The sequence below is a fragment of the Dermacentor albipictus genome, chromosome 1 (genome assembly GCF_038994185.2).
Source record: "Dermacentor albipictus isolate Rhodes 1998 colony chromosome 1, USDA_Dalb.pri_finalv2, whole genome shotgun sequence".
Lineage (NCBI taxonomy): Eukaryota > Metazoa > Arthropoda > Arachnida > Ixodida > Ixodidae > Dermacentor > Dermacentor albipictus.
This window is the reverse complement of record NC_091821.1, coordinates 247,390,982-247,409,855: the sequence shown is the minus strand read 5'-3', so window position 1 is coordinate 247,409,855 and position 18,874 is coordinate 247,390,982. Positions and strand designations below refer to the sequence as shown.

Below are 18,874 nucleotides of genomic sequence, written 5' to 3'. Positions count from 1 at the left end.
ACTTTGCACAAGTGTGCTAGAAGGAATTAAACTTTTTTTTTTGCTGAAGCCGTGGTCTCTAGACTTTTGCTCCAGACTACAACAGATTAAACTTAAGCTCTTCTTCCATGAACCTCACATTATATGAAACACTCAAAACTCAAGAAATGCATATTACACTTTTCTGTGTTAAGTGATCATCACAACTTGCATTATGCTGCTATCATAACCCTTTCAAAATGCAGTTAATGCAATTAACAGAGCAAAAGGTTGGCGGAAATGGGCACTAACTCAAAACTGCATACTCATGAAAGCCCAGTTTTGATGATCATCTGATCTTATTTACACAATTGCTCATTATCTTGCTGTTTATACATTTCATGCCCTATGTGGTAAGTTACTGCATGAGCAAAAGCAGAAAACATTCATCTGACAACTGCATACTTAAACCTCTTATGTAGTACTGTATGAAGTATAAGCGACCTTCATGACCTGGGTGAATATATATAAACCTTAGAAATGTCTATATGCAGATGAGCTGTTAGCAGTAATAATACTTGAATGCATGAAGTTGTTTCTAAAGATGATGCACCCTTAACTAGTCATGCAAATCCTGAATGGACAAGGTCAATTTACAGACTCAAACTTGCTCAGTTAACAGCACTTTTTTTATGGGGGTTTTACGTGGGAAAACCACTCTGATTATAAGGCACGCCGTAGTGGGGGACTCTGGAAATTTGGACCACCTGGGGTTCTTTAACGTGCACCTAAATCTAAGTACCACGGGTGTTTTCACATTTCGCCCCCATCGAAATGCAGCCGCTGTGGCCGGGATTTGATCCTGCAACATCGTGCTTAGTTAACAGCATAGCTCAATGTTGACTGACATATGCAGTCTTTGTCAAAAGTTTCAGTCACACCACCTAATGAATTGTTTTCAGGTTGCACTGAGGAGCCTTTATGGACAGTGTGTTCCAAAGTGCAGTAGACTGAGAGGGACTGTCTTGTTCCACCCCTTGAAGCTCTTCACACATCTAGGAAGCTGCAAGAGCCCTGTGTCACTGGGCCCAGAGAAAGTTTTCATTGCTTGTACACAGCCTTTGAAACCGTCGTAAAAAATGTCACACACTTGTCCTATAAATAGCGCAATACGAGGAATATGGGCATGCAGCAGTGATGCAACTGGTCCATTCTTTCACATAGTGTAATAGGATTCCAGACTTCACATTAGCGTAAAGCACGAATACAGAATCGATTATCACAGGCCTAGTCAATTACTGTATTGCTTGCAGTAGACATGAGCAAAATGAGAACAAGGTGAAAGCAGGAGCCAATGTTTCGACAAGTGGACTTGTCTTCTTCAAGGCGACATATGTTCCACCAAAAAGGCAGCATATGTTCCAAAAAGAAGACAAGTCCACTTGTCATAACGTTGGCTCCTGCTTTCCCCTTGTTCTCGTTTTGCTCATCGTCTTCAATTTCTATCTCCCACCTTCCCCGTGTTTTTCCTTGCAGTAGACATGAAGTACTCTTTCTTTAGTAATGCCTCACAATAGCTCCAGTTCCACATGCTTAGCTTAAACTAGCCAGTTATTAAACAACAATATATATATTTTAGTTGCCAAGTATTTACTGTTGTAACTATTAGCCTGTTTTTCGTTTTGTTTTTTTCGCTGCAAGCAGCCACAAAGTGCTTCGGGGAACTTATACGCATCACATCTGCAAATGACCTCACTGTGGTGTAATGGGACACAAAATAATGGGACGTGTAATGGGCTTGCACAGAAGTGATCTGAAATAAAGTGAAGTAAGACCAGAATAGGAAAGAATGTCAACACACTCTTTTTTGTACTGATCTTCACTTTATTTTGTGTCCCATTACACTGAAGCAGGAGAGGAAAGAGCATGTCGACGCTCTTTTCTGCACTGGCCTTATTTCACGTCCTGTAACTAGCCTAACTAGCCCAGGAACAAGTAGTGATACATTAAATGACCTCACCTCTGGGTAAGAGGCTACATATGACTGTCTGTCCAGCCAAGGTTCCTTTTAACTTCTTTGTCTTTGGAATGTCATAGCGAATCGCAAAATATATAAAAATATAGGTCTCAGTGAAACATGAAGCAAGAGTTGGTTGCAGAGTAGGTAAAATTAATGCTATGGGGGTAATTGGTGACAATATAGTTGAAATGAACCACACTGAACCATAGACTGCACTATCTGCAAAATCAGCCTACTTGGCCTCTTGGTCAAAAAACGAAAAGAAAGCCGTGTAAAACAAAGTTAACACAAAAGACGACATCAGCATACATACACATAAAATGAAAAAAATAAATAAATAAGAAATGATATGACTAAAAGAAATAGAAAGTCCTGAAAAAAAATTTAAGGTCAACAATGGAACAAAGAAAGCAATGCCAAAATGTCATGCAATTATGCAACATTGCATCATTTTAAAATGCCCCAACTTCAGTATACATAAGTACATATACCATGTAAGTTGACCTTGTCTTCTTTCATGCACACTTTGGTAGACACAGCCTTCTTTTTTTGGCTTACAGGCTTTCTCACTTTGCAGCAGTATGTTATTAAAACACAAATATGTGCATTGTTTTTACAAAGAATACACATACTTCCTCCCATTAATGCCAGGACACTATACAACAATTTATACTCAAGTATTTTGAGCGAAGATGATACTCGCACAAGGAAACATAAGGATACTCGCAAACATGGGAAATAGAAAAGAAAAAAATAGGAAAAGTAATTATAAGCAGTGAGGCTACCTTCAAAAATCAGTGACTGGGATTCCCATGATTTCATAACACCAGCGGCTTTATTTGCCTTTTGTGCCCAGAGCTACAAGTTTTGTACCTGGCCTGACTTGCAACATGTGGTGATTGCAAGTGACACCAGGCACGGTTTAGTTAATTTCATTCCCAAGCTGGGACAGCTGCTCCAGAAACTGAGCAGCATTGGTGAGCTGTGTGCAACCATAAACAACCTTTTTGGATTTGCCTTTTGTGTAGTCCAAAAGGTTCTGGTATTCAATGTAATTGCCACCCCCCAAAACAAACACAACTGCCTCTTGGAATGGTGCTTGGGCACGTGGTTCAACACGTCCAAGAAGTTTAGGGTCCAAGTACCGGAAGTCGTCTGTTTCGGGCAATGATTTCAACTCCATTAGAGCATCCACCAGTCGTGTTATGGGAAGTTTGTGCTTCTTGACAACCAGATTCTTGACACCTTCCATTACAAACTGTGAGCCCTGGCTCATCAACTTCGAGAACATGCCCACAGTGCGAGGGCCACCACCATAAGAGCCCACTGGTTGCAGAGCTGTGACACGGGTATAGTCCTTCCAGCGGCGCAAGTACCTCAGAGGACTCAGGTCACAACCAGCTCGTTGCAAGGCGTCCTCGTACTCAAGGGCTCCATCTAGTCCAAGAACATATGCTATTAATATTAACCTCAGCTTGTCTTGTGCTGTGCCTGCTTCTGGATCATTTATCAGGTCCAGGAGGGAACGATCCAAAGCCTGCCTACCAAGCAATTTTTCTTCAGTCTCAAAGTACAAATCAAGTTTTCGAGCCTTGATGTGTTCTAGAATTGCAGTTGCTATGCTCGTGTGCATATCAATGAGCCGCTTGCGCTCAAGTAACTCTGGTAGTGAGCTGACGGCTGATGTCAACTTTGCCGTGTTATCGGAGAGCATTGTGATAGCTTCATCTGTTCGGTCACCTTCCAAACCCATGGCTGCCTTCAGTTTCTTCACCTCATCTTCTTGTGCACGGTAAGCTTCTAGTTCTTCTTGCACCGCTTCAGCCACAGTGGGAAAGGGGCTTCCTTTGTGCTGCTGCCAGAATTTGTCTGCCTGAGTCAAATCAAATGTCTTGGTCTTTTTCCTTGGCTTGGCGCCCACATGCTCAGATGATGGGGATGACGTTACAGGTTCTTCCAAGGTAACACGGTTCAGGCTCAGGCCTAGCACGTCATGTGCCAGGGCCTGGTAAGTCCAAGTGTGGTGCAATGGTGTTGCCATGTCCATGTTTCGATCAAGCACAACCAACAGAGGCCTTTGAAAACTGAACTGGCCACTGCCATGAGCTGAATCCAGAAACAGGCTATTCCGAGAGTCGCGAAGGTTCTCACGCATCCTCTTGTCGAGCTTCTCTGCGACCATTTCAGCAGCGTTTCCTTTGGGGCAACGAATTATGGGCACGGTACCTAGCGTTGCAAAGACGGAAAATAGACAGTCGACAATGTTGTCCATGATTGCCTCGATCTCTGTGTCCTTCACGTCGCCGCGGTTAATGGCGTAATACGAAACAGTATGCCGATCGTTGTGCTTCAGTAAGAACAGGTCATTTTCCAGAGTGATAAAGTTGAGGTACTGATCGAACACTTTCGACACGTTGGCGACCGAGTTTGCTTGCAGAGCTGCTGAAGCCAGATCTTCAAGGTGCTGGCGCGACACGGGTGACACAAAGTTCAGGTAATACTGGTCATACAACTCATTTCGGAAGTCCTGCGATATTCGCGTAATGTTTTCGTCAGTAGGCGCAACGAAATAAATTGCAGGCACCTCCGGTATGGGATCTCTGTCGGAGTGCAGAAGCATGTGCAAAGTGATGCCCATGTCACGTAGCTCTTTCACTGACAAAAGAGGCGATATAATGTCTTGTCCACAGCGATCGTACACCAGAAGTTTCCACACAGGCTCCGAAAAGGAGCCTTTTGGTTGAGGAACGTTGAAGTTGAGCATCTGCTTCAGCGCAGCGATCTGCTTTTCACGTATGTTGAGAGACATGACTGACACTGCAGTGTTTCTCCTACGCGACGGTGTTCTTTATGGCGTGAACCCTAAGCTTACATTCTACGATAACTCACCGGTTCGAGAAAAAATTACCAGCTCTTTCAAACACGACACACAGCGGGAGGAAACCTCTTCCGAAACTCTTGTGACGTTGACGTGAACAGCAAGCGATGCACAGCGCCACTTTCGCTGCCTGTGAATGATGTTGGTGGCGCTTCGGCCAGCTCCGACGTTTTGAGCATTATTACCCTATCAGTGCAACGCCTCTTTAGCCCAGCGCTGTATCAGGGCCGCTTAAATTATGTGGTTTTACATGCCAAAACCACGATCTGATTATGGGGCACGCCAAAGTGAGGGACTCCGGAAATTTTGACCACCTGAGGTTTCTTAACGTACACCTAAAGCTAAGTACACAGGTGTTTTCGCCCCCATTGAAATGCGGCCGCCGTGCCGGGATTCGATCCCGCGACCTCGTGCTTAGTAGTCCAACACCATAGCAACCACGGCGGGTCAGGACCACTTAATGAAACTACAGTGTACTAAGGTGGTTGTATGGTGCTGTGACCATACGGCTTTGGCCCAGCTCACACATGAATTGCGTTAATTTTTACCGCGCCTATTCAAACCTACAAAAACAATTCTATTAAACTGATAATGTTGTGTTTTCGTATATGCCTTTGGCGTGCTTGTAGTCCATAAACGCCATAAAAAGTGCGCCATTAGGAGGGAGCGGCTAGTCTAGACTTAAGCCCATGGATATGCTTGCTTTTATTAAAACTTTACTTCGGCCATAGAGTTTCATATCGTAGGAAACTACGACTTCGGCAACGTCTTCTAGCTTATTCCTCTCCTAGGCCCTATATGGTTGCCATATGCTTACCGAACATTTCAAGGCATTGTTTGGCATATGGTAGATCATTTAGTAATGCCTTTGTAACTACAGAGCTTGTCACGATTGGCCCTCACCTCATGCTCTCCGCACGCTCGGAAGCTAGAAATTGTCATTTGCCTGTCAAGTGGTGAAGGCCCATTTCTCATGTGCCTTTCCTTTATATTTTCTATTAGACTTAAACATTGTCACGCGAACTTATACCCTAGTATTTTTCCTTTCTCCTTAATTAATGGCAATATGACAATATACCTGTTCAAGTAAAACACAATTTTTTGTAAATACTCTGTTCAAAAATGGAGTTTGGTAGAGACTTTTTCAAATATTTTTAAAATTCTTTTTCTCCACTCACTTCTTTTGTGGTTACGTATCAGTGCACAAATGCACACGATGAGAGCCTTTCCTTCAATTTATTTTTTTATGAATAGGCTATAAAATTGTCCTGCGACACTTCCTTTATAGTCTTGTTTTCTATGCCATATCTCTATTGGTGGAATTAAAGACTACAAAGAAATGTATCAAGCTTCACACAATTCGTACTAGTGTAGGACTGTACCAACCTGCACGTGTCAGCAGTCATAATTGTGCGTCACCATTGAAAAGCTTCTACATTCAAGGAAAAGAACATCCTCACTTCCATCAACTGTTCTTTAAAAGTATTGCTAGTCTGCTCATATGGAAGACAGTTTGAAGTATCACTAGTTTCATGTTTACCTGCATCAATCACTGTGGAGCTGTGGAGGGAGCCTTGTGAAGAGATGCCTCCATTTGAGGAATCAAAAGAACTAGACTAATTGAACAAGCCTACACATTCTGCCCATGTAAAAGCTTTTACCAAGTTTATCAACTCCACCAACTGAGGCAGTGGAATTTAGTCATTTTTGCAGGTCTTGAGGCCACGATTCTCCTCTCTTTCTTGCACAGCTGCTATAAAATAATCTCAACAGCGGCATCAATGGCACATGTGCTTCCTTGGGAATTGGCCAATAATCGGGGAGTATGACAGATGCATTGCAATCCGGTGTTTGAATGCAGACCAGGGATGTATTCTTGGACGTTCACTTTTGCGTGGCAGAGTGCTCAGCCAGCTGATCAGCGCATAGCTTTGCTTAACCAACCAATAAGCATGCACTGAAAGTGATATTCCTGAAAGTTACTGTCTGTGAGCTCACCCGGTTTTGCTCTACCGACCATTAAGTGTGCATTGAAAGTGGCATCACCGAAAGTGACCGTCTGAGGATAGGTCCCCAGATTGTGCTTGCATTATTGAAAGGCTCCATTTACATATGTGCAATGTTTTCGTAGTACACCAATAACTGTGACTGTACAAAACCGTAAACTTTACTACCTGTGCAACTGAAGTATACCCACTCACAAGTTTTCTGGGTCACAACAGCCACAAAAATACCAAGAAGCCGACCACTGCAACAGAGGACGAATGAAACAGCAGGTGAGGACCTCCGGGGAACATGCAAGGAGGAAGACTCCCTTGAAGAATCTGCACCAGGTGCAGAAGAACCAAATTACAAGAGCTCAATAAAGTTTTCCCTCCCTCCCTCCTCATAGCCAATGCATTTACCCTATAAAGACAGTTGTTAGTACCGACGACTGGTGGATTGGACTGATGGGGTTTAATATTCCAAAGAAATATATGGGCTATCAGAGATGCCATAGTGTGGGGCTTTGTATTTCTGTACACCTGGGGTTCTTTAACATGCGCCCAAAGCACAGCACACAAGCACTCTTGCATGCCATCCCCCTTGTAAGCTAACAATCGAACCGGCAACCTTGTGCTGAGCAGCACAACACCACAGCCATCACTGAGGCTGCTAAACATATAGTTTCACGCTAAGTAGTGAAGCCATGAAAAAAATATTCATTGCTCCCACACTTCAAGAACTTGTGCTCTTAGGTGTACATTATTTACATTACACTGCCTCCTCATATGCAAAGTCAATGCTTTTAGAAGGAGACAATTCACTAAGAATATTCGAAAAAAAAAAAAAAACAGATCAGTGAATGGTTACAACAGGTAAAATTCAGTAATTTTATTTTACATGGCTACCACATACAGTAGTCTCAGTAACAAACGTGGTACAAACAACACAAAAACAAAAGACTTCCCCGCCATCTCCACCCAGTGCCACATGTAAGCATTAATTCCAATAAAATATGCAGCTTCCCACGAAACTGCAGTGGCAGTTATCATGGACTGTTACAGTTCCACTGGAATGCTATATACTACTTGGCACCTAAAGTAGGAGAAAAAATAAAGAAGAGAAAGGTGCAGGAAAGACATTTCATGGCAGAGAAAAGTCTTGCCGACAACCTTAACAATGTGCACCTGAGTGCAGTCATCTGTATATCATGGGAGCACTATGTGGCAGTGTTAAGTGAATGCCGACACCTAGCACACTAGTTGCTGCAACTGGCTGCAGCCACCAGTGGCACAGCCTTGGCTTTGGCCAGCTCAGTAGCCAGCTTAGAACGAAGGCGCTCCTTCTCTGCTGGATGGGTCCCAGGGAACATGCGCTCCAGGACATATGTAAATCCTTTGGATGCCTTGGCAGCATTCTGTTTGAAGCGTTCCACACCAAAGGCTTGGATGGCGCAGGAGAAGCCGAGAATCGAAGATGAAACCCAGGCTCTCCGTTCTACCACGGTATGTTTAGGGTTGTCAGCGGCAGGCTTGTAGATGCATTTCTCCTCTACAGACTGAAAAAGAGCATGGCATAGAGGTCAATGCAGGACAAAGGTTTTGTGATAAGCTACAAATGCAATGCAAGAGTTAAAAACTATGCACAAGTAGCTTGCTAGCTCTGTACTGCATCTTGCTGTGCTATGGCAAACAGTATTTAGAAACATTTCTGATGTGGTTAGAATTTGTTACAGTGACATCCAGCAGATACAGAGTCAACTTTACCAATACATTTCAATGGAGTTATGCACTTCCTATGAACACAAAAAATGTGAAAAATACATTTGAATGGGAAGCAAAAGCACTATGCATATGACTCAAACGTCTTTGCAATTGCATGGAATTTTGCACAAGAACTATGAAATGAGAAACCAAACAGCAAGTAAAAAAAAAAACCTTATCTTGCATAAATAGCAGTGGACATAAGCAGAAGGGTAAATTGCCATGTAAACCAATGTTTCATGGTGTTTTGTCATTGCATCTGGAAGTGCAGAAAAAAACTGATGAAGTTGAGTTTCATTATGCATGTTTGAAGTTTAATGGCAGAAGTTATTTGACAAAACAGCATGCCAGTTTAAGTCATACATATTAACATTTCTTTATGCTAAAAGGCTACAGGGTCTATCAAAATCCCTTGTTACTGGCTAAAAAAGTGAAAATTAGTAGACATCTTCGTATCCCTACAAATACTTTGTAGGCTACATACTATCAGTATCCCTACAGACACCTTGTTTTTAATGGAAACTGCTCTGTCCTTAAAGCACCCGGTATTGAAGTCCTACATGCTGACAAAAGTAACATTACTATTGCCATGAACTAACAATAGGACGACGACAGAAGATGGCACTATCCACATTGGGTAACTTAACGGACGAAATAGCATATGTATAAACGTGAAAAATTCCTTTTTCTTTAATGTAACATATGCAAGACGCAGTATTCCGCAGAGAAGAACCTACACTACGAGCTTCTATGCACAAATGGTTTCACACCTGTAATACATACTCAGCCAAAGACCTAGAAAAGTAAAATGCTGTAGCCACTGTCACCTTCAGAAGATTATGTCATTTATGCATGCCGAGATGCCTGAAAAAGGCCCTAGTGGTGGGCAAGACAGGGGAGCGTACATGAAATAAGCACAGTTCCATAACCAAAAAGATAAAGATTGCTCAGGATGAAAATAGCAAGCTTGTCCTTCATAAGTGCACATCAATTTCTGCAAAAACTGTAGTCAGACATAGTATTGAATGAATGCACACTATTCGGTGTTGACTAGTTTTGTGCACTTAATTGCTCATGAACATGTACAGTCAAACCTCAATTACCGAACACAGATATAATGAACTACTACACACAAAAGAGTAAATACAAGATAACAGTGTGTAATGAACATATGCTTGAACAAATACAGGATGAAATAAAAGTATTTTTGTGTCAGCTGGAACTTCTAATGAGGTTCGAATGTACTACTTTAAGCAACGATAGAAATGTGAACAGCAGAGTGTAACAGCAGGGATCGACAAATGACGTTTTTATGGTACTTATTTCGTCTATTAAATGGAAAGCTTTACAGTGCAGTGTGCCCAATCCAGCAGAAGTTGCACGTAAAATGCTGTGTAACAATTTATACAAAAATGTTTCTATGTATTTGTAGCCACCTTGTACTTACACACGTAATTGTGTTGACAATACATATGCAGTTTTGCCTTTTCACATCGAGCTGTCTTTAAGGCTCCAATCATCTCCAAGCTAAGCCAAGGTTTGTTAGCAGTGCCTTTCTTAAATAGATCACCCTTAAAAAACACCCTTAAATAGATCCCTTACGGCATGAGTTAGCCCCATTTTCCATATCATGCACTCTTAAACAAAATTATTTTTTGGGTCGTATCTTGCCACACAACAATAATCGTCATTTGTCTTGTCCGCATTTCCTTTCTTCAACACTGCGAGCCCGGTACTTTCAAGTCACTATAAGCATGACATAGCATTCTTCACAGGGAAGTAGCGAGCGCATCGTCTTCAAGAAAGGAAATGCAAGCAAGACAGATGACGATTATTGTTGTGTGGCAAATATACACCCCAGAGGGTGTAAATATGTTTAATAGTGTAGGGTGACTAGGAAACTTGCAAATTCCCACACATACAAAAAGAAAGACGTTTATACTTGCTTTCAAGCAACGAGGAAAGCTACTGAACACCACTGTACTGTTGTTTCATTTGCTGCTGCAACAGCAGTGCCACTTGCAAGATATAATTTTTTTTTTTTACATTGTAATACACAGTGAAAAGAACATACAAATCCATAAAAAATATGTTTTATACAAAAATTACAGTGCACTTAATGAAAAGTAACTTATGCGCACCTATCTGTGGTCACGTAAGAAGGATCCAAAGTTATTACCAAATTTACAGAGTAATGGCATACAGCTTTTACGCAACTTTCTGTGCAGACTTAAAGTTATAACTTCTCTTTAAATCATGAGCACCCTCTTCCGATTCTATGAATATACTAGCACATACAATTCTACAATAATCTCATGACATTCTGTGCCATGAAGCCACATTGCTTTTTGTGTGCATTTTCAACTAGGTGCATGAAGAAAGGGCATAATTATTCATTATGCATTTCGGGGAATTCTAGCACAATACCACTGTTATCTAACAAAACAATTTTTTGTGTGTGTGTCAGTACATGTAGCATTGCTGGTGGTAAAGAGTGGGTACAAGGATTTATGACCACCTTTTGTGGTGTCAGAAGCAGCTTTGAGCAAACCAGAGCTATCACTTGGTGCTGCAAAGTACCAGCATCTTATTTATGCCTTGGTTTTCTCAGCTCATAGCGATGCACAAGCAATGGTCATTGGTGCACTACATGTTTCAATGGCATGCAGGCTTTAGGCTGTAGTGAATCTTCACTTGTTTTCTCTTTCATCCCATTCTTCTAGGTAAACTAGCATAGACAGCAGAAATCTTTACTAAGAAATCACGGGCTTACATGCACTTGCGGTACCTGCTTCTTAAAACTGAAGTCTTTTGCCTGCAACTGATGCGTCCACAAGAAGAATATTAAAGATACAGATGAACAAGAACATGCTGCAGGCACAAAGCACAGCTGCAGAGGATTGAACATGATTGAACAAGTGCTGCTTGTACAATCACCGAACACAGCTGAGCTAAGATGATGAAGGCTTAATGTTACTGCCCTGTGGTACAGGGTAAAAGTGCCTATTCTCAAAGCGTCAGCCAAAAGAGCTTTGATAGTCACAAATTCTCGCATCTATTGCTCGCAGCTAGACTATGCTGCATGTAATGAAAGCCACACCCTTCACTGTTCACACCTGAATCAGTGCTGATGGCACGTCATGTTCAGGAGTGACACCAGCAGACGCATGGTATTACCGTGTTGTCAATATTTCTGACGGCAGCCAGCATAGCAGCCCAAGACTGAAAGAGTGCCTGCGAATCTTCTCAGCCATGATTTAAGTTGTTCGTTTAGTTGCATAGACAATTTGTATCCTAGACTAGAAAGAAATTCAAAATTTCTTCAGAATTGAAACCACTATAGTCGGGTAGAAATTTAGAAAAAAAGAGGCGGCCTCGCCCAGATGATTGAAGCGCAACAGCCGATTGCCTTCGCAACTGAAATAATCCCGCTAAAGAAAAAAAAAAAAGTGCTTCTAAAGCTCGTAATTGTCGGTATAAATAAAGATTTTTGTGTTCTGATGATTGGTTTGGTAGAGCTCTCATGATTGGAATGCTACAGCACATGCCAGATCACGAGAGAAAAATAACCCAGTGCCTTCTACAACACTGTATGTCGTCTGCTTTTAAGCTTCATTGCATGGGACAAAAATAGAAAGAGCAGCTCTGCATGGCTTTTGTGATGGTTTACGTGCACACGGGACATTTTCTACTCATTTTCCGAGCTTAAAATGAATCAGTTGCTTTTTGACAAGTACCTAAAAAAAAAAAAAAAGCCATGCATTTATTGAAACGATTACAAACCTGGGATGAGAAGACGATCAAGGCAGGAAAGGTACAAAAATGCTTCATTCATCATTTTACATAAATACTCTTGGTTTTAAATAGCATAAGATTTAAATTTTTTTGGTTTTGTGTTTTCACAAACTTATTTTCAAGAATGTGATAGGTTTCATTTTTTTTCATTCCTTCTCACTTTTTTTTTTTTTTACAGCGACACAGTACACAAACATACCCGCCACTATCAGTAGGCACCAGACTTTGGCGAACTTTCCTCGTCCTAGCTTCACTTTGGAGCAAAACAAAACACCATGGAACAAACGCGCAGGATGTTTGTTTGTAGCGGTGTGTCGCTGCGGGATCCTGTTTTCAGATGAAGCGTAGCGCAGCGTCAGCATGGTCACTGCAATCTTTCGTCGCTCGGTCATGGCTCAGAATAAACGCAAGCGGCACAAATGATGCATCTTTAGCTCGCAATAATATTTCCGCCATGGTAGACCACCACAAACAGTTCGGGAATTCACTCTGACAAGGGGCAGATGCACACGACTGATGCAACTTGGTCCAGTTTGAGGCGCGGGCGGCCATCTTCTCCATCGGCAGAGTCACTGGCCATCCGGCTCATGAGATCAGTCTAGAGTGCGCGCCCATTGGTGGAGGCTCATGTGCATCCACCTTAGAGGAGTAAACGCCCCTTTTTTCTAAAGTTCCACCCGACTATAGCTTCATCCATTTCCTGAGCAATCTAAATAGTTTCAGTGGCTTGATCTGTCGATAAGGCAGAGAAGGCTCTCAATCAGCAAGACACCTAACGTTGGTATACCTCACATCTTGAAAACTGGATAGTGACAATGCTCATGAACTGGGCAAACCAAGCCTGCTCAGATAGAGCCACTGTTTTAAAGAGGAACCCCAGACAGAAAACGATCTAAAAGGGAATGGGTACTTCAAGCTCAACAAATAGGGGTGGCAATACCCGTAGGTGTAACTACAGCAGTGACAGCTGGTGCCTTTGTACCAAGCAACCTTTTCTTATTCAAGCAAATATAAATTGAGGGATATCTAAAGATGATCCAGGGAAAACACGGGGAAGGCAGGACATGGAAATTTAAGATGGCTTTGGTCAGATAGAAAACAAATTTTTAAATAGAACACACCCTTTTATGCTGCATTTTGACACTGATGATCAATGGTATAACAAATTATACGAAGAACTTAACCCGGAAACTAGTGCAATTTTACTAAAGAACCCAAGTACACAAAAATATGGCAAAATCACATCCCAGGAGATGTAGTTTCAAAGCAGAACTTTGCCCTTCATTTTCTGAACTAATAATCTGATTCCTGCCACGCATGCATGTCAAGGCATTGCATGCAATCCTACAAAATCTTTGCTTTGTCAATTACACTGGTGAATGCAAAAGAGAGAAGAATAAAGATCTGAAGGGCTTGATTTTCTTTAGACACGAAGGAGAAATTAATTGTGATGTTTAAACGAAATGAAATAATAAAGAAAAGGGAAATGAAAGTGGACGAAAAGACAACTTGTCTTGGATGGGAGCTCAACTTAGAGTTTCCATATTACGAGTGCAGCACGTGTAATGTGGAAGGTGTGTGTTCAGCTCCCACTTGCTGCACTGTGCACAGATGTTGGATGCTGTAAAATGCCTGAAAACCATATTTTCAAGAACATAAGTAGCACCTATATTGTGCATGCTTGGGTCAACAAGAATTAAAGAAAGCCCCTGGGCCTTTTCTGACCCCATGACACATCCAAAAGTGATTAGGAAGCCATCAACAGGTCTTCCAGCATTTTTTTCATGTACAGTGATAAAAAGAGGCGAGCAACATCTGTACATGGACATACTTAATTAAAGCTGTCACTTTTGTGAAGAATCAGCCAAGCCTCGAAACCCTGAGAGGTTCTTGAGCAGTGCTTGCTCAGAATTTAGCATTTGTTCACTTTACTAGATGAGGCAAAAGTGTAGAGCTTCTGGTGCTCAGCATGTGCCCTACAGACGATACCTGTACAGTTGTCCACACTTCTGTCTAGAGTACTGAATCAGTGCACTGCGATGCAAAGAAATCAACATATGTGCTTTGTTGACCAGTTTGAGAGACAATGATTGTGACCAGCAGAAGCTACAAGGATCCCAAGGCAACACAGTGTTTAGCTCGGTACCTCGAACCCAGCAGTTGCTGTAGTATTACTCTTTCCTTGCATGCAGCCCAGAACTCAACTGCTCTAGACAGAAGTGTAGATAATTGAACTAGAAATTTACGATGAAACCGACAAAAACGCACTCTGAAATTCCTGCCAACAACGATGAAAAAGCCACATGTGCTCCATGACTTATGTTGAACAAGGGCAGAAAAAAAAAAAAATGAAATGGAATTATCATGCAAGTAACATTATACTAATCCACAAAAAGGGAGACATTAAGAATTGAAATATTATGGACGCATTAGCTTACTTCCAGCATTATATAAAATATTCACCAAGATAATCTCCAATAGAATAAGGGCAACACTGAACTTTAGTCAACGAAGGGAACAGGCAGGTTTCAGGAAGAGATACTCTACAATTGACCACATTTATGTCATCAATCAGGTAATCAAGAAATCTGCAAGAGTACAATCAGCCTTTCTATATGGCTTTCATATATAACAAAAAGGCATTTGATTAAGTAGAGATATGAGCAGTCATAGAGGCATAACGTAATCAAGGAGTACAGGATGCTTACGTAAATATCTTTGAAAGTATCTACAGAGATTCCACAGCTACCTTAATTATCCACAAGTAGAAAGATACCTATACATAAAGGTGTCAGACAAGGAGACACTATCTCTCCTATGCTATTCATTGCGTTATTGGAAGAAATATTCAAGCTATTAAACTGGGAAGGCTTGGGAGTAAGGATCAACGGCAAATAACTCAGCAACCTTTAATTTGCAGATGACATTGTCGTGTTCAGCAACAATGGGGACGAGTTACAACAAATGATTGAACGCCTTAACAGAGAGAGTATAAGTGTGGGGTTGAAGATTAATATGCAGAAGACAAAGATAATGAGCAATAGCCAGGCAAGGGAAAAAGAGTTCAGGATCGCCAGTCAGCCTCTAGAGTTTGTGAAGGAGTATGTTTACTTAGGTCAATTACTCACAGGGGACCCCGATCATGAGAAGAATATTTAGATAAGAATAAAAATGAATTGGAGCGCATTCGGCAGACATTGTCAGATCCTGACTGGAAGCTTACCATTATTATTAAAAAGAAAGGTGAACAATCGAATGCATTCTACCGATGCTGACGTATTGGGCAGGAACTTGGAGGCTGACAAAGAAGCTCGAAAACAAGTTAAGGGCCGCACAAAGAGCAATGGAACAAAGAAAGTTGGGCCTAAAGTTAAGAGACGGGAAGAGAGCGTTGCGGATCAGTGAGCAAACGGGGTTTCCCGATAATGTAATTCACATTAGAGAAAAAAATGGAGCTGGGCAGGTCATGTAATGCATAGGTTAGATAACCGGCAGACCATTATGGTTAGAGAATGGGTGCCAAGAGAAGGGAAGCGCAGTCGAGGACGGCAGATGACTAAGTGGGGTGATGAAATTAAGAAATTCACAGGCGCTAACTGGAATAGGTTGGCACAGGAGAGGCGTAATTGGAGATTGCAGGGAGAGGCCTTCATCCTGCAGTGGACATAAAGTAGGCTGATGATGATGAATGAACCTTATGAAATTCTTCCTCTAATCAAGACTGGACATGCCTCCACATTTTTGCATAATAAAGCACAATTTCAGTCAAGGAGCTGACACAAATGTTAATCTATGACAGACATTAAGCACCAACCAAAGCTGTGCAATGTTCTTACAAATGAGCAAGAAAATTGCACACTAACAGGGGAGGGGTGTTCTTTCGAACAATGGTTCTGAGGTGTTGAAATTCATCACAATGACTTGTACCTAATAACTGTATGCAACTAAAACTTACCATAATATGCTGGAGGCCAATATTGCGTGTATAGGTGACCAATGTCCTTGTGCGTGGGTCCACGACAGATTCTTCAACAATGCGCACGGACTTGGAACTGACAAAGCGCTCTCCCCACTTTGGTAGCCGGTTCATAGGATTGGTCTTGGTGAGTAAGCGTTTTGTGAACAGTTTTCCGCCTTCTACATATCGTGAAACGATGTCCTCTGTCAAGACATGCGTGCTGCAAACAAAACGCCAAACAGTAAACAGGCGAGCAAGAATGGAGCACAACACAAGCAGGTAAACAGTGCATACATAAAGCAAAATTAAGTGCGGTCACCGAATGGACAAAACGAACATTCTACGTCGTGTACACTCCGTAGTAATACTCGCCACGCTTTTTGGGCTGCCACTGCGTCAACATGGCCTATAAATTTACAAAGCATCGTAGCGATAACGACAGACGTGTGCGTCCTATGCGGTATGTTGACAAGGGAGAATACAACACTAGACACTACTTCAAGCCTCTCATTACGTGATATCAAAACATACGTAAGAAAAAAAAGAGCTGCTATCGCACAAATGTGCACACTAATATGCAAACAGTTAAATTCTTCAAAATTCTCCAGGTTCTTACCTGTACGGATTGGGGTACCTCGCCCAGAAACCTTGAGCCACTTGGTCCCACGAGAACTTGAACGTGTCCTTCCTCTCGTAAAACTTCACCATTGTGCTTTAACGCAGGAAACAGTAAGCATACCAGTTAGCTCGACGAACGAAGGGCGACCTTTGCACTGTCTTTGCTTTTCAGACTCGACAGACGTTATATACTTCACCAAAAAGGTGTTTAATAACACTTGAATATCTGAATGCATTTACGCTAAATACATGCATTTTTTTCCTCGCTATAAAAGCAGTTCAGTGGTTTTCAGCCAGCTCACAGGTCAGGTTACGTTAGAACTGCCCTTGCAGACATGGCGGTGAGCTAGGCGTGCAGCGACCGCACATGTTTCACCCGCATGTCCCCCAGCTAGATGCACAGTAAACAACAACTTACTACAGGCAGTTTTCGCACACGACAGAAATCCGAAGAGAAATAATCTACGTTGAAGAATCTGTTAATTTTATACGAAAACTCCAATACATCGCACCACTCGTAGAAGTTCCCGCATGGAACGCGGCACCACACCGCACACTGGGCGGAGGGACTTCACAGAACACCCATAGGAACACCTATGGGGGGCTTTATGTGTATAGCGAACGAGGCGACCCTGGTGGCTCTGCTTGGCGACTGCGAAAAGCAGACCATAGAATCACAGAACAGCTCTATGCAACAGACTAAAATGACATCACTTGAAAACCTTGAGAGGCCTCCGTGTTGAGAGGTGTTCTAAGCAGCACACAAGGTGAATTTTAACAACGCCGCAAGTAGCACGTTTCGATCACAGCGGCCTTGTTTTTGACGAAGTTGTTTAACTACTGAGAGCTGTGTCTAAAAATTAAGCCACTCGCGCATTTGTGGAAAATACGCCATACGCCCATGTGAGCGTGCGTTAGCAGCGTAAGTGATTATATTGCGTACTTGATGCGTAAGTGTGACCGCGGGCCAGCTGCGACAGCGATGCTTTGTAGTTTTTTAAATAATGTTGCAGCATACGTGACCACGCCATGTATTGTTGCGTTCGAGTGATCTTCAAAACAAGGTATCTGTGATTGATTTTTTATATTAATTTGTATGTGCGTTTGTGCTCGCCGTCACAGTTTTAGTTTCGGTCGTCTTCTGGTGCTGTCATCTTGTTAACGGAATGTGATGGTGAATTGCAAAAATGTGAACAAAAAAGGTTTAGACACCGTGAAAATGTTTCGCGTAGGTGATTTCTTTGTGCTTGTTAAATTAACTGTTGTGCCACTACACTGCGTGTTATTCTGTACCGTTCTAGACATTGCCAAATTGCGCCATGTTATAGAATTTGATGATGGCGTCATTTGACATTGTCCAGACAGGTCGTGGTCCAGACAATGCCTCCTTTGGTCCAGACCACGTACGGTGTGGTCCGGAATAGTATTGACGCATGATGTGCCAATCTAGCGATATATCAAAGGTTTTTGATTTAATGCTGTGTATGTGCAAAAGTTTATCTTTCATATAGTACATCACGCGGTCAACAGGTAAAACGAATAACTGCGCGATCGTGGCTACAATAGATTACTCCAGAACCCATCTCATGATGGGTGTCGATGTTAATGCGATATTAGCATTGAAGCAATGTAGCAACACAAATCGTCTTCACTTGTTGCTGTTCCTCAGTGTCCCCGTACAACCTACTCTGGGGAATCGGCCATGAATCGGGCGGTGCAAGGTTACAATTTAAAGATAGCACTGATTTCGAGGAATATTATTTCAATCAGAACTGGTAACGGAAACTTGAGAAAATTGAAAGTTACCTATTTTTGATACGAACTATATTGTGCCTACATAATACATAATATAAAATTTTAATTGCAAAAGAAAGAAATTGAAAATTTTAGCACTGAATTCT

General features: G+C 42.0%; 2 protein-coding genes across 2 annotated transcripts; both read right to left on the bottom strand.

Annotated features, from left to right (window-relative positions):
* Window positions 1–2,794: 2,794 nt before the first annotated feature.
* Window positions 2,795–5,007, bottom strand: Slh (sec1 family domain containing Slh). Its single transcript, XM_065429812.2, has one exon. It carries the CDS (start codon window positions 4,785–4,787, stop codon window positions 2,901–2,903), a length of 1,887 nt encoding a protein of 628 aa, XP_065285884.1. The 5' UTR covers window positions 4,788–5,007; the 3' UTR covers window positions 2,795–2,900.
* A 2,708-nt stretch (window positions 5,008–7,715) lies between these two features.
* Window positions 7,716–17,559, bottom strand: prel (preli-like). Its single transcript, XM_065429823.1, has 4 exons — window positions 17,392–17,559; window positions 16,972–17,067; window positions 16,353–16,575; window positions 7,716–8,397 (listed from the first exon to the last, which is right to left on the bottom strand). The coding sequence occupies exons 2-4, from the start codon at window positions 17,061–17,063 to the stop codon at window positions 8,098–8,100; spliced, it is 615 nt and encodes a 204-aa protein (XP_065285895.1). The 5' UTR covers window positions 17,064–17,067; window positions 17,392–17,559; the 3' UTR covers window positions 7,716–8,097.
* Window positions 17,560–18,874: the final 1,315 nt, after the last annotated feature.

Bases quoted from the DNA above. Each gene is read 5' to 3' on its own strand.
- Slh (XM_065429812.2), bottom strand. From the start codon at position 4,787: ATGTCTCTCAACATACGTGAAAAGCAGATCGCTGCGCTGAAGCAGATG.
- prel (XM_065429823.1), bottom strand. From the start codon at position 17,063: ATGGTGAAGTTTTACGAGAGGAAGGACACGTTCAAGTTCTCGTGGGAC. The intron at 16,576-16,971 runs GTAAGAACCTGG...TTTTGTTTGCAG, and splicing joins AGGTACCCCAATCCGTACAG to CACGCATGTCTTGACAGAGG. The intron at 8,398-16,352 runs GTAAGTTTTAGT...GCTCTTTTTCAG, and splicing joins TTGGCCTCCAGCATATTATG to TCTGTAGAGGAGAAATGCAT.